Below are 14,157 nucleotides of genomic sequence, written 5' to 3'. Positions count from 1 at the left end.
TATCTATATGCTGAAAGGCATACAGATTATTCAGAATTTATACATAATTCTCTCAGACAAAGGGCTACAAAAGCGTACATATTGTGACTACAGATAGAAAATAAAAGTGCTACTGAACTCTCTATAGTGAAAAATCAAAGTATAAGACATGTATTTGCAGACCTATAAGCTTGATAATGAAAATTTCAGTAATAACCAAAAAGCAGCTGTATTGACCACATAGGCACATAAACACCTCAGAACTGAGTATGTGACTTAGAAGGGAATATTTCAAAGATACTGCTCCAGTGGGAAACAGTAACTACTTAATATTATATGAAAAGTTTACATTACAAAGAACATGTTACCTTAATATATTATGTGAGAGTAATAGCTTGTTAGAACATAAACATAATTTAGCCTTAGTAATATATTGAGTTCTCTGTTTACCATAGAATAAAAATGGAGGGTTTTCATTATTTTTCAGATATTATTATATTTCATATAAAAATTTATATATTTTTCTGTATATAATTGGCCAAGGATGAAGTTAGATACATTGAGGTCTGCTTATTGAAACCTAAATAATTTCAAGTAATGTTCATCATTCAATAAAGTTTGAGATATTAAAAACACTCCATAAAATCTAAAAATAATTTAAACAAGGGCATGCAAAATTGTTTGTAAATATTACACTATCTTTCACAGCACAATTAAAACTATTTCCTCCATAAATTCAACAGAATTAGTGTACATATAACTCTATACAGGACTGAAATCATAGCATGTATTTCTCCTAATGCTAACAGAGAAATCATTTTTGCAATACTCACAACACTTTCTCTAGGATTCTGGCAAAGGAGGGAGAAACTTTTTGAAAAAAGATACATACCATGATTTCAATACAGAATAGCTGTTATAATCAACTTGGTTCTGTTACTCATCTGCAATGGGATATTTGTGCTGAGCAACAGTGAGTTACCAGGTGTGTCTTGTGTAATGGTAACAAGACTCCAACGGTCTGCCGAAAGTACAAATATACTCTGGTCCAATGGAATGTTCTCTCAATGGTAAAAGATAGCCTTTATTGTCATTTTTTACTGGGAGCACCCTGGCCTCCATTAAAAATGAAATTCTGTTGCCTGCTCTCAAAAAAAAAGTACATATACACATACCTATACACATACCTAACAAACATATACACATTGTCAGAACCCATATCAATAGGTTCCCCTATCCTTCCTCTCCCCTCCTCCAATTCTTTCTTTTCCTCTTTCATCCTGACCTGAATCTCACTCTCTTCTCATCCTGGGTTCTGCCATACTCCTAGGGGGGAGGGGAGAGTGCTTGAGGGTTATTGCCTTGACTTCCTCTATCACTTCAATGTAACACTTTGCTTTCCTGCATTATTCTTCTGTGAACTTTCCCATCCCTTCATGTCAGTTAGCAAAGGGACTGAAAGAAAGAGATGCAACCTCCAGGAACTGGTTTATCTCTGTGCTCCCAGAGAAGGTGCAAAGAGCCGCCTAAGCATGGCAGCTGCAACCGGAGACGGCCTGATGTTATCTCCCTTTTCCTACGAGGAACCTAACACCTGGGGATTGGGCCATTTGAACTGACCAGATGAACTGTGGGGTGGGGTTTTGCTTGGGACACTTTTACCTATCGATCTGGGCAGGAAACCCTCAGATCCTGTCTAGCATGCCTGCTATCAACTTCTCCTAATAAAAGATCCTTTTGGAAGAAACTGCTTCCCCAAGTTCTCCTTTCTTGGGATGAGGTTTTGAAGTGGGCCCTGACACACATTAACATATAAATATATCACTTGAGAGTTCACAAGGTTGATGCAAACAAAACTGTGATTGAATCTGGATGTTCTGCTTCAGATACCATGAAGCCTCCTCCCAGAAGGTAACAAGAACAGTTTGTGGAAAACAAGGAGAAAAAAACAAGGATTGTTTTTGAAGTGTTTTGTGGAAAACATGTATTTAGTTCAAATACTGTTCAAGAGAGAACCACAAAGGAAAATATGCTAAATTATTTAACAATGGAAAAATGTTCAGCAGAAGGCCTCAAAACTAGCACCTTTTCTGTTAGGCATCCACTAGTTACATCTGTGTACTTGAGTTATCCAAGTTATATATATTTGTATATGAATTATAATGCTCAATTCTTTTTTTTAACACAGTAGCATACAAACATTCAAAATCACTATCTGGAATCCTTAAATAACCCAGTTCTGTTATCCTTGCATAAAGTGGAATTGTTAAATCTGCTTATTATTTCTGCAGGTAAAAAAAGACAGATTAACTTGAAAAGTTAGTCCTATCATAGCTTTAGCATACATCACAAAAAAAAAAGAATTACTATTGGAGAAATAACACAAACAGAAATGTTTAGATGTATTTTCACATCCTTAACCTGGACAAGTGAAAATCAAGCCTTCTGTACCTAAACACGCTATTTTCTTCCACCTAGATGTCTGTGAGCTAAATTCTTTCATAAACTGAGCATATGAGCATGGGTGCTAATTTTTACTGAAAGAAAAATAATAACACAAAGCATATTAACAAAAAAACAAAATGATAGACAAATTGGGTAAATTGAGCACCTATGTATTGAAGGATCTCCTGGTAGTGTGACATGTTCTGGGTTCCTCTCCTCTGCACACCTTCACTAATGAGATTTGAGCTTTTTATAGTGATAGCTATAGTGATACCTATGCTACTTTTCTGTTCTTGTAGGAATGAATGGCATCCACTTATTGGAGGTTGTATTTTAGGCAATTGATTCATGTCATTCAGGTCACCTAATGGTCATCTGAAATCCCATCTTTTGGATGGGGGAAATAGTTGTTTTTGGGGTTGGAAGCAAACAATTTGTATTTCTGGCAAAACCATGTATGACCATTACAAAGCCTGCATATGTTATTTAGGTTTTTAGAAATAATGATTTTAAGCAAGAAACATGGTTTTGGGCCATGGCCACTTTATATGATTAACCTATAAAATCTGATTTCAATGTAGGGGACATCGAATTCATACAAGAGCTGCACAGCAGACCTGCCTTGCCCTGAAGCAGCCCCCATCAGAAATTTATTTATGTATTTATTTATTGAATTTATCTGCCACCCATCTCACAGTAAATGAGTTCAGGTGGCTAAAATAATGTTGATTCATTTATTGATTGATGGATATGTCCAAAACAACTGTTACTTTTCCTTTCATTTAAGAATGATGATCCCAGTGTTTCTCAATTGTAGCAACTTTAAAATGGAAAAATGTGTGAACTTCAATTCCCAGAATTCCACATCCACCCATCCTGGATGGGGAATTTGGGGAACTGAATTCTACACATCTTAAAGTTGTCAAAGTTGAAAAACACTGGACCATCTTGTGGGAATCTCTCCTTGTGATCAACACAAAGCTCTCATCTTTATTACATGAAAAAGAGAGCTATTCAGAGCATATTATATGCAATTAACATTTTTCATTCATTTGAGCTATGCTGTTTACAAGGATTCCTTTCCAATACAATTCAGAGGTGTAAGAGCTATGCACCTCAGTTAGCAAAACTGAAAAAGGGGGAAGAGGGACACAAATGAAGCAACAATTTAGACCAGCATGGAGTATTTCTAGGTTTCCACAAAAGTTGTGCAACCAAAAAGAAAGCACAACTTTTGAAATGATGTAGATCAGGGGTCCCCAACCCCCAGTCCATGGACCAGTACCGGGCCACAACATGCCAGCAACCGGTTCGCATAAACAAGCAAAGCTCCATATCCACAGGATGCAGGCAGCACACAAAACCACATCCCCTCCGGTCCAAGGAAAAATCGCTCTCTATGTAGCCAGTCCCTGGTGCCCAAAAGGTAGGGGACTTCTGATGTAGATAGGTGCTAAGGCTCACTCCTGTGTACTCCCAAACTGCCCTTTGGAAATTGAACCTAAAGTCCTACATAGCTCAAATATTCACCCAAACATGTGAAATATACATGCAAGGGGCAGGCAGGCTTTGAAAATAATTCAGTTGCTTGGGACATCATAGGAGGATGGAAACTAATCAAAGAGAGAAGCAACCTGGAGATAAGGAGAAACTTCCTCTCCTAACAGTAAGGAAAATTGTGGAACAGTTTGCTGTCAGAAATTGTGGATGCTTCATCACTGGAGGTTTTTAATAAGAGACTGGGCAGTCACTTGTCTGAAATGGTTATAGGTTCTTCTGCTTGAGCAGGGGACTGGACTAGAAGACCTCCAAGGTCCCTTCTAGGTCTATTCTGATTAATACACTACTCATTAAAGGCTTGTCTCTTTATTCAGGCTTCCTCATTGAAGTTAATGCCATTTTTAAACTATCGATGCTCTTGCAGGTCTGAAGCACTTCTGAATCAAACTTATGGAAAGCTCTACCTTTCTCAGGCTTTCAGGTGACATTTTCATTAGACAACCCCGCAATCCCAATGCTCCTTTTGATCACACTGGCTATTGCCAATTCTACCTGGTTTGGAAAAGAATTAATTTTTCAAGTTTAAACCGACAGGATTCCCAGCACAATGAAAACATGATAAAATTCCAACTCAGCTTCAGTATCTTTTGGCAGAAAACAGGACAGGAACACTGTGGTAGGTGCTACTAAAAGTGTGCTCTTGGGTGTGAAAATAATAAGCATGTTCTGATCCATCGGGTCACCCGGTGAGATAGGGTTGCTACTGTTTTGACCTGACATAGGTCAACCTGAGAAAAAAAAATCTAGTATACAACCCACGAGGGTTAAGTATTTAGCTCACAAGATGCTTGGATCTGTGCGTCTCCCTCTCTGGATGGAGGCCACAATCTGTCCAACTCTGCAGGATCTCTTGTCCTCATAAAAAAAAAGAGCCAGCTTCTGATCAGCCTTTCCTTTGGGACTGGAAACGCGAGCCGATTTCGAGACTTTCAGAAATGCCAAAGCCTCAACAAAGAGGGCTACTACAAACAGGCGACGGGCCCTGATAGACCGTCCAAGCATCTTGTTCCAAGTCACGGAACTTCTCGTGGCCAGCAGCCTCCCAGACGCGGCTTCAGACTGGGCAAGGAGCGCCCTTCGAGGAGTCGGAAAGCCGCGTTGTTACTTAAACCGTCTCCGACGCACCGCCTCGGTTTCCCTTCACCCCTCTCCCGCGGTTATAAGCCCACGTATTCTCCAGGGGCCTCGCATTCTCCGGGCCTAAGGAGGTTGCAAAGGAAACGGCTTTCGAAGAAAAAGTTGGGCCGGCGAAAACAGATCGCAGAGGGAGATCATTTCGTCCCCTGTTCAGTAGCCACAATATTATTATTCAGATATGCCAGACTCGTTCAGCCGTGAACAAAGCTGGTAATGGTTAACCGAGAAAGCGATGCAAATATGAGAAGAGAGAACTGGCTTGAGCAAGGCGTAGTCCCACCTCCTCCTCCTCCTCCTCCTCCTCCCTCCCCTTCTCCAGCTTTTTTTTTTTTTTGGTATTAAAGCACAGGACTATATTTCCAACAAAGCAAATCCTTACCTGCCCACAGGAAGCATATTTTGTGAAGCAGAGCGGTATGTATGGTGATTGTGATTGTGTGCCTGCACTCGCGCTTGAAAAGGCCGATACGAACAGCGCGGGCTGGAGACAAAACTCGGCGCTGAAATCCTCCGTCTCTCCCCTCCCACCCAGGAAATTCAACACCATCCAGGCAAAGATCCCGTCGCCGGTTCCCCACGGCAACGAATCGCTTTCTCGGCCCGAAATTTGCAACGTCAGAGGCGAAGCCTGAAAGCAATTCCGAGGCTCTGCTGCGCCTCCGAAGCTTCTCCCAGGAGGGCTGGAAACAGCTGGCAAACCGTCCCCCAAGCCAAGCTGTTGCTGTAGTAATTTATGAAAACACGGCACCTGATTGCTTTCTCTTGCTTGTTTAAGCTTCATTCCGGCTGTAATCTACCCACAGGGTACAACGAGGGAGGATCGGGCAATCACAGTTTACTAAAATATTGGTCCTCGGAGGTCTGTTAAAGGCTTCGCTTGTTGAATAACAAAGCTGCCTCTCCGTTTCTGGTTTGGTGTCTCATCACCACCAGCAGAGAGGAGGCAAGGCCAAAGGTTGGGGCTGCTTTCTACGGCGGAGAGTTTAAGTTGTATCCCCGTGTGCAGCGCTAAACGGTCAAAACGCCCCCAATAGGGGAAAGATATCCCTTAATTTGCGATTGGGGTCTCCAAAGAAAGCGGAAGTAGCAGCCCGGGTGGTCTATATTTCAAAAGGATGGAAAACGAGGCATCACTTAATAAACCTCAGAGAATAAGTGAAGCCTTCCAAAATTACCAGGCACTGATGAGAGAAAGCTGGAAAGTTCCTTTCTTTTTGCGTTTTTAAAGTTTGCTTAACTAAACGGTGAAAGAAGGAAGGAAATCCCATCCTGGGTGTAGAACATATCAAACAATTCTCGTCAGGTTCCAAAAAAAGACAAATGCTGAACTTTTTATGTCACATAGGTCTTAAGATACAAACACAAAGCAGAGAAGATAGAAAACCTCTTGTTGCAGTGGGGACTAACCTTATATTAAGGTTATATTAAGTGGGAAGCTGTTTCATCATCAGGCCCAGTCACAGAATAAACTCAGGCTTCCTTTGTGTGCAGTATTGAGGGCTCATAGATCAGCTTGAGACTTTTTCCTATCAAAGTGTGATAACATTCTGTAATTAAATTATAACCAAGTCTAATTCACATCTATCCCTAAATTAGCATGTATCTTTTCCCTGAATTTCATTCTTTTATTTCTCTTAAAATAAAATTGTGATCCCCCCTAAACTTAAAGCAGAAATGTAACCGTCTATCTCAGGGGTAGGCAACCTTGGCTCTTTTATGACTCATGGACTTCAACTCCCAGAATTCCTGACTCAGAGTCAGCTAAGCTGAGTCAGCTATGCTGACTCAGGAATTCTGGGAGTTGAAGTCCATGAGTCATAAAAGAGCCAAGGTTGCCTACCCCACTGGTCTATTTCCATCCTTGTTCTCAGAAGAGGCCATTATTAAATTGTATTAGATTAGTGTTTCTCAATCTTGGTGTGTGGGATTTCAACTCCAGAAATGCTGGCTGGAGAATTCTTGGAGTTGAAATCCACATACCTAAAAGTTTGCAAGGTTGAGAAACATTGCAGTAGATTCTTGGGATATTACTTAGCTTTATCATTAAGCAATCTCAATACATGTTCAAAGTTAACATTTCTACATACATTAATACAGTGGTACTTTGGTACTCAATTACTTTGAAAGTCATTGAATTTGGTACTTAATGCATTTTGACACAAAAGTTTTGTCCCAGTTCTCATTGTTTGTTTGGTACTCAACACACAAACTAGAGCTTGTCAGTGTCTTTTGACTCACTACATTATTCCTTATGGGAAAAAATTGTTTAGTGGTCAATATTTTGGGTACTCATCACACCTCCCGGAACCAATTAACAATGAATACTGAGGTATCACTTTAGTTTGTTTCTATACGTGTCTATTTGGAATAATACATTAGGGATTAGTCCCGATTAGTCAGAATAAAATCATAGCTTTAGACAAATTTGTTACATCTTGAGGCATTTAACTGGTCACTGAAAAATGAATGAGAAATGTATCCATAACCTAGTATACACAACAATGAGAAAATCATGTATACTTTAGTGATGTGTACTACAATAATTGTAAATGACATCCTTATACAGCAAATGATTTTTTAAAAAAAGCTAGTTTCATTTCACATTATCATTACATTCATTCAGTTCATCTATTCCGTTCATTATTTATTGCTACCAAAATGTTACATTCCAAAACTATCAGTGCTGTATTTTCAATTTTTAAAAGCCCCTGTTGCACAGCACCCTTTCTGATAATATCACAGCTGCAATACTGGCCAGTTATAAAGTTGCCAGCAAACATAGATGAAAAAAGTCAGAAAATGTCTACTGACATTTTTTTCTCATTCTTTCTCCCTTATTTCCCTTTTCCGTTGCTAGCTCTGCATCAGAGGAGACTGTTGTAGAATCACTTTGCTAATTATTTGGTTTGGGTTTGCCTTACAAAGATTATTACATAGTGCCTGAGAATTTAAGCCTATTTTGCCAAACATTAAAAATAGTCTTCAGCATAATTTATTATAAATGAAAAACACATGTAAAGTTTCAGAAGATGCAAGAAGAATGCGAAAGAGTGGAGAGCAGCCAGTCCATATTTCTGAGCAGAGAAGACCCACCAGCTAAGCCATCCGGCTTGGTTCCAAGAGAGATGTGTGCATGTGTATATTGCATAGTCTTACTTGAAATGGGAAACTGGCTGAACAATTTGCAAAGTAGATCATATGGGATATTCTTCCTAGTGAGTATGATCTTGTTCATGGAGAGACTTGATGCAGCAGGTTTGCTATTAGGAATGTAGTGCTCTATTAAATGCCAACTAGAATAGTTCCGTGTGAAAGAGCATGTTTCAACAGTGTTTAAGTGCCCTATTGGAGAAAATATTGCAGTGACAGATAAAAAATAAACCTGCTGTGGATAAAATATATCCCATTCCTACTCTTTTTCCTTAATGTTAAACATATATTCATTTGATATGAAGCTATCACAAGTTACTGGCTTCTAAATTTCTTTATTGTTACTGTTTTGAGCTGAAAACAATAGTAAATATGAAATTATTATTATTTTCATAGCCAGAAATAACATCCTATCAGTAATGATAATTTCATAAACTTTCATCAAGGACAATTGATAAAAGAAACATTCTGTAAGTTGCTGTTAAAAGGAATAGAAATAAATTACATGTAAATTCATAGTTGGTGCTCCAAGCACAAATCTATCTTTAAGGAGTCCCCATATTGTGTCCTCATTGCTACCTCAAAGTCATGAGTAGTTTTACAGAGGTACTAGAAACTAAAAGGTTATCATCTCATCTCTGATTTGCAACTTATCATCCCTGTTCAAAGACAAGTTCCCATAAAAATATTTGCTTAACAATAAAACATCAATAACATTCATTTAAAAGCATTAGTTTTATTTTGTTTTAAAAATAACAAACCTCTGTTCTTAGCAAATTTAGGCTATCGCTATTGCGTGTGACTGCTTCCCAATATAGTGTGAAATGAAAATGGCGAAAAGATTTACCTTTGGAAAAGGCTAAAAAGAAGCTGTATATTTCCTGGGCTCAAACAGAGGTTTTGCCTATATTGCTCGTTCATTCCCTGTATTTCTGAAAGTGTTAAACATTATCTTTGAAGATTGCTAAATTAATATTTGAAGGTTTACTGAGTTTCAAACCACAGTTTGATATGCTGGAATTATAGAAAAAAACTCAAGGTAGGATTAGTGTCTTCCTGTTTGGTATAGGAAAGTTTCCCTCCTGTTTTTATATTTCTGAGCAGCCGAGTGTGGCTGGTCAAAACTCCTACTGAGTGTTAGTAGCATGATGAATCAGGAGGGGAGGAGGGGGAGGGAAAGGAGTCTTAACTTGCTTTGATTCCTTCTGTCTCCTCCCACCCAGAATTTACTCTGTTCTGTTATGGTTTCTGGAGGTCTTGATTTCCTGGCCTTTCAAATATCCAGCATCAGAGACTGGAATATATGTAAAAAGAAAGGAAGGGATTCTCAGGGTTCTTGGAGAACTGTCACAAAAGCAACCGGATTACAACCTTAACTAGTTTTATTTTGGGGCAACTGTGTCTTGTGTAGCTCGACTCTATATGTACTAGGACAATATGTTCTGACCAGGTTTTCCACAAGGGTGTTGCTTCCAATGGTCATATTCTTTTTCTTTTTCTGGTTCATGAAGTTCCATAAGTGCAAAGCATAGGAATGATTGAACTCTGGCTTTGTGATCCATACTTCATAATACTTTGTCCATGTTTTATAAGGAATGGGATAGAAACGTTGAGGGTGCAGAAAGGAAATATTGTAGCATATGTGGTCTTCCACATTCTCAAAGTTTCTAAGAATGCATTGCTTCTTTAGTATTCTTGTAAATAAGTTAGGTCCCTGATTTCCCCAGATGTTTCCATTGTAATTATGAACAAAACCATTCATGCAATCCCTGATGAACCAATGATGATGCTGAAAACCAAAGACCCCATTGCTGGAGAACTGGGAAGACTGAGCTGCCAAAAAATTAACTGCTGGGATAGGTTTGATGGAAATAACATCAGTGTCCATATAAATTCCTCCATATTTCCACACTACTGCAAGTCTGATTGCATCAGAAATAATATAGGTCCAATATTTCTCCTTTGTTCTATTGACCTGAAAAAATTCAAAATTGATACATAAGCAAGGAATAACAACTAGCTAAGCTAAAGCAATATTTCTGGTATTTGCAGTGAAGAAATCATATCCGTATAGTACAATTTAACTGTTACAGATTCAAGTTCTGGATGTGATATGCTAAACTGTGTATATAAGCTTTATCCCTGAGATTCTGACTAAATCAAGATATTGCATGACGTGTTTGTGTGTGTGTTTGTGTACACTCCCACATATACATGTGTGTGTGTATGTATTTGTGCTAACCAAAGTATGTTTTTAAAAATATATTTATTTTCCAATGGATCCACTAATATTAGTTATACTGATTATTTCTGCATTTTCTTAATATACTTGGAAAGCTTTAAGTAACAAAACATATTGTGATCAGTACATAAATACTGCTACAACTTGTTCAGAATGCAAGTCTTACTAACTTAAAGGCAATATTTTACATGGAGTGAAAACTATGCCCAAATAAAAAATACATTAAGCAAATGTTCAAAAGTTCAAACTTCAGGAAAAATGTTCATATTGTTCTTTTAATGTCACTACCAAGGTATAACATAATATTTAAAAAAATATTTCATCCTTAGTGTGGATAGCTTTTTCCAAGCACATGTAAAATATCTCAGATGCAATTGTTACCTCCTTTTAAATGAGTCAGAAATTAGATCATGCTTAACCCTCTTTCCTAAAAACCTGCAGAGCTGCTGCTGTATAGATTAATAGCCTGACCTGATAATGGGCTTTGTTCTTAGAGAATAATTTTTCAAAGGATAGAGAGCCAATGTGGTTATTTCCTGATATGTTGTATTAACTTTGCAGAGTTCAGGCAACCTCTTAACTTTATCTTAAAGAGAGCAGTGAAGATCAAGTAAAATCCTTTCCATCTAACTTTTATGTTTGGGAAAGTATTCTGAATCAAGATTGGCTTTTTTTGAGAAGCAGTCTCATAGTCGTTCCTGGAAGTGCTGTGGATAAGCTAGACGTCTTACTGAATAATCCCACTGCACTATGAGTATAAGGCACACTTAATGTTAAAGAAAAGAAAACAGAGAGTTTCCTGTAGCATGCCATATAGTACATTGTGAGTAATATTCTTTTTGCCATGGCTACTCTAGGGGAGAAACTTCCAAATTGATTTTTTTATTTGATTTATATTTTTTCTATTTTCTCTTCTGGTAAGTACTTAAGATTGCTAGCAAAATGTATAATATAGAATATAAAGAATTAAAGATGTGGAATACAATTAAGACTCCGTAAGTAGTAAAATCATGTGACTGTTAAAAATCTAAGGAAGAGGTGTCCACAGATCCTTAAATTCTGAGTGAATGGGGCTGGCGTCAAACACAACTCCCAAAGGAGAATGTTTCTTCAGAAAAATGAAAAAGCAATAACAGAATGAACAGCACAGGTCAGCTGGAATTAATGTTGCCTTTTTCTCTAGCTATTCAGAGCCATCTTACCTGAAGATACCATGACAATAGAGGCGTGTCCTGGAATAAAATGTCCTCCTGAAGAGGGAAAAGGAAAACATTCTTCATAGTTGATAAGAAGTAAAGTGAGGGGTAAGAAGATTTTATAATTGGCAATGTATTGTTGTCCAGTCCTTTCATAAAGAAAATGATGGGCCTGTCTGGATAAACTCTGGCAGCAGATTCCACAGAACATAAAACAAGTGGGGAAGATGGCAGATGATCGGTTGTTTCCAGGAAGATGATACTTCTGCCCTGGGTCATGACATCTTTGGGCCTCAGGAAATGTTTGGAAATTGGATTGCAGAAAAAGAAGCAAACTGGTTCTTGAGACAGTTCATAAACTATTCCAAATGCAAATAGAAAGGTGACACACAAGCACATCTGGATTTCTTTCATCTTGTTGACTGCTTCTTAGGCTTTTGATGTGAGTGAAAACAATGTCCATTAGTCATGCATTTTCTACCACCACCACAACTACTGCACACACAAAAATCTACTTTCCTATTGCTAGTAAAATTCTTCAGCTACTCTTCTCCTAGGCAGAAAGGCATAACTCCTTATAGGTGTTCCACAGTGATATAAGAATCTGTGCTAAGAGCACTTTTAAGTAGGACTAAGCTGATTTCTTCTCAAAAACATTTCCCCGGGAAAACGCTGATCATTCCTTTATGGGCTCTCTAGAAATGGAAGATAATCACATACTCTCCACCTCAAAATGCATTTAGAATTATGTACTGTAAGCTACTAACCAGCTCACCAACCAGCCTGCTGCCACCCTTTCAGAAACAATGCTATAAAGCAAGCATAACAATCTCTTAATACTAGAAGATCCAACAACAACAACACATAGATAATTATATTTATTTTAGGGAAAAATCAAGGGGTTTTTGAGCTGGGTTTATTTGCAGATAAATATGTATTGTATAGCAGCCTGAATCTTGACAATGCTTGTTTTTTTTCCTCGATATCACCCCTGTATATCTCCATCTATGCCAAAGTGTGTGAAAAATTCATAAAATCCAGAAATAATTCTGTAAATTTGAGAAAGAACGTTCTATGCTCTAGAATGCAGCAGCTTTATATACAACATGCAGAAATAATAAAATCCCACCCTTTACCAGAAAAATGCAGATTTTTTCCCCTGCGCCACCTTGTGGCCATTTGTGGCATTTTTCTGATAATTGCTGTAGATACAAGTATTGCTGATGAAGATACTGCCTTTCTGTTAAATATCAATATATATTTTAAAACCAGTTCTCTGAATAGATCTCCTCTGTCAACAGACCTTATTTCAGACTACAACTCTGTTACATCTGTGGTGCTTCTGAGCATCTCTATTGGAATATCGATGGGAGTTTTGAAGTGATGGGAATGACTTGAATTATTCTAGTGGAGCAACACTTAGAGGTGGATGAGAGATCCATGATGTTTCTTCATAAAGACCCTAGGATTAAATATATTTACAATTTTTACTTAGGAAATCTGTCTTTTGGGGAAAAATGAACATCCCAACTTTCCAAGCAATAACATAATGTTTGACAGATTACCTGATTTTCTGGCTATATTTTGATGAAATCAGGAGATGCCTGCAATGTTTTAAGTCAGCTGTCTCAACAGGAGATTCCAGGAAGATGCAGTAGCAAAATATCTTCTCAGTATCCAGAGTATTCGTGTTGTTGCTTAATATTAGTTTCCATGTGACTGATAGAAATTAAAAGTTGGCATCCTCTGACTGCTGGTACCTTGGAACATCAACTGATTTTGAACAGGCAACTCTGTCTTTCCCACAGCTTTCATATTTTACATTAGAAAAATGACCATGAGAGAGCTGGTAGTTTTCTTCCAAATTTCTTTAGGAATACATATTTTTAAAAAACTTGCTCTTGCAGACATTCCTGAGTAAAATTTTGGTTTCTGTGATGGCTGCTTAATAAGTACTATCCATTTGTCTTTCCGTTTTCCTTTTGAAATGAGAATCTGGACTGCAGTGCTTTACTGAAAAGCATTGGAGTCATCTCAGTGCTGCACTTTTGCAAAAAGGCTGCAAACACTTAAGTGAAATGAATAATTAAATATTTTAGCAAGTGTGTTCTTCCCCCCCCCCCTGGATTAGCTCTGGAAAAGGTGAGGAATGTATTATAAACATCCCTTCACAGATTAATCACCTCTCTGTTTTATCCGCAACTGAAGGAATTAAAAAGAAATTTTGATTGTATAAATATATGGGTTTGTTTGTTTAAACAACGTTGGGGTTTGTAAATATAATGTATCTAAATTTCGCAATTCTTTGGAATGATCAAATGCAAAAGCAAAAAAATAAATAAATCTGTATTTGAAGACAAAGACAAACAAGTTACTGTTGGATGGGATCTCAGTGAGAAACAAAAAGAGATACTGGCATGCAGGGAACTGAGAATGAAATCAGGAAAG

General features: G+C 37.9%; 2 protein-coding genes across 2 annotated transcripts in view; both read right to left on the bottom strand.

Moving 5' to 3' along the window:
* DZIP1L (DAZ interacting zinc finger protein 1 like) overlaps nucleotides 1-5,557 on the bottom strand; it is a 31,073-nt gene extending 25,516 nt beyond the window's left edge. The window contains exon 1 of the mRNA XM_083363370.1: nucleotides 5,501-5,557. The gene's annotated coding sequence lies outside the window, so the exon portion shown is untranslated. The remainder of the gene's footprint in view (nucleotides 1-5,500) is intronic.
* A 4,086-nt stretch (nucleotides 5,558-9,643) lies between these two features.
* On the bottom strand, nucleotides 9,644-12,123 carry A4GNT (alpha-1,4-N-acetylglucosaminyltransferase; the record flags this gene model as incomplete). Its single annotated transcript, XM_083363284.1, has 2 exons — nucleotides 9,644-10,246; nucleotides 11,716-12,123. 2 exons carry the CDS (start codon nucleotides 12,121-12,123, stop codon nucleotides 9,644-9,646), a joined length of 1,011 nt encoding a protein of 336 aa, XP_083219410.1.
* Between the last annotated feature and the right edge of the window lie 2,034 nt (nucleotides 12,124-14,157).

Source organism: Vipera ursinii, assembly GCF_947247035.1.
Source record: "Vipera ursinii genome assembly, chromosome: 5".
NCBI classification, from domain to species: Eukaryota; Metazoa; Chordata; class Lepidosauria; order Squamata; family Viperidae; genus Vipera; species Vipera ursinii.
This window is presented reverse-complemented; position numbering and strand designations above follow the sequence as displayed.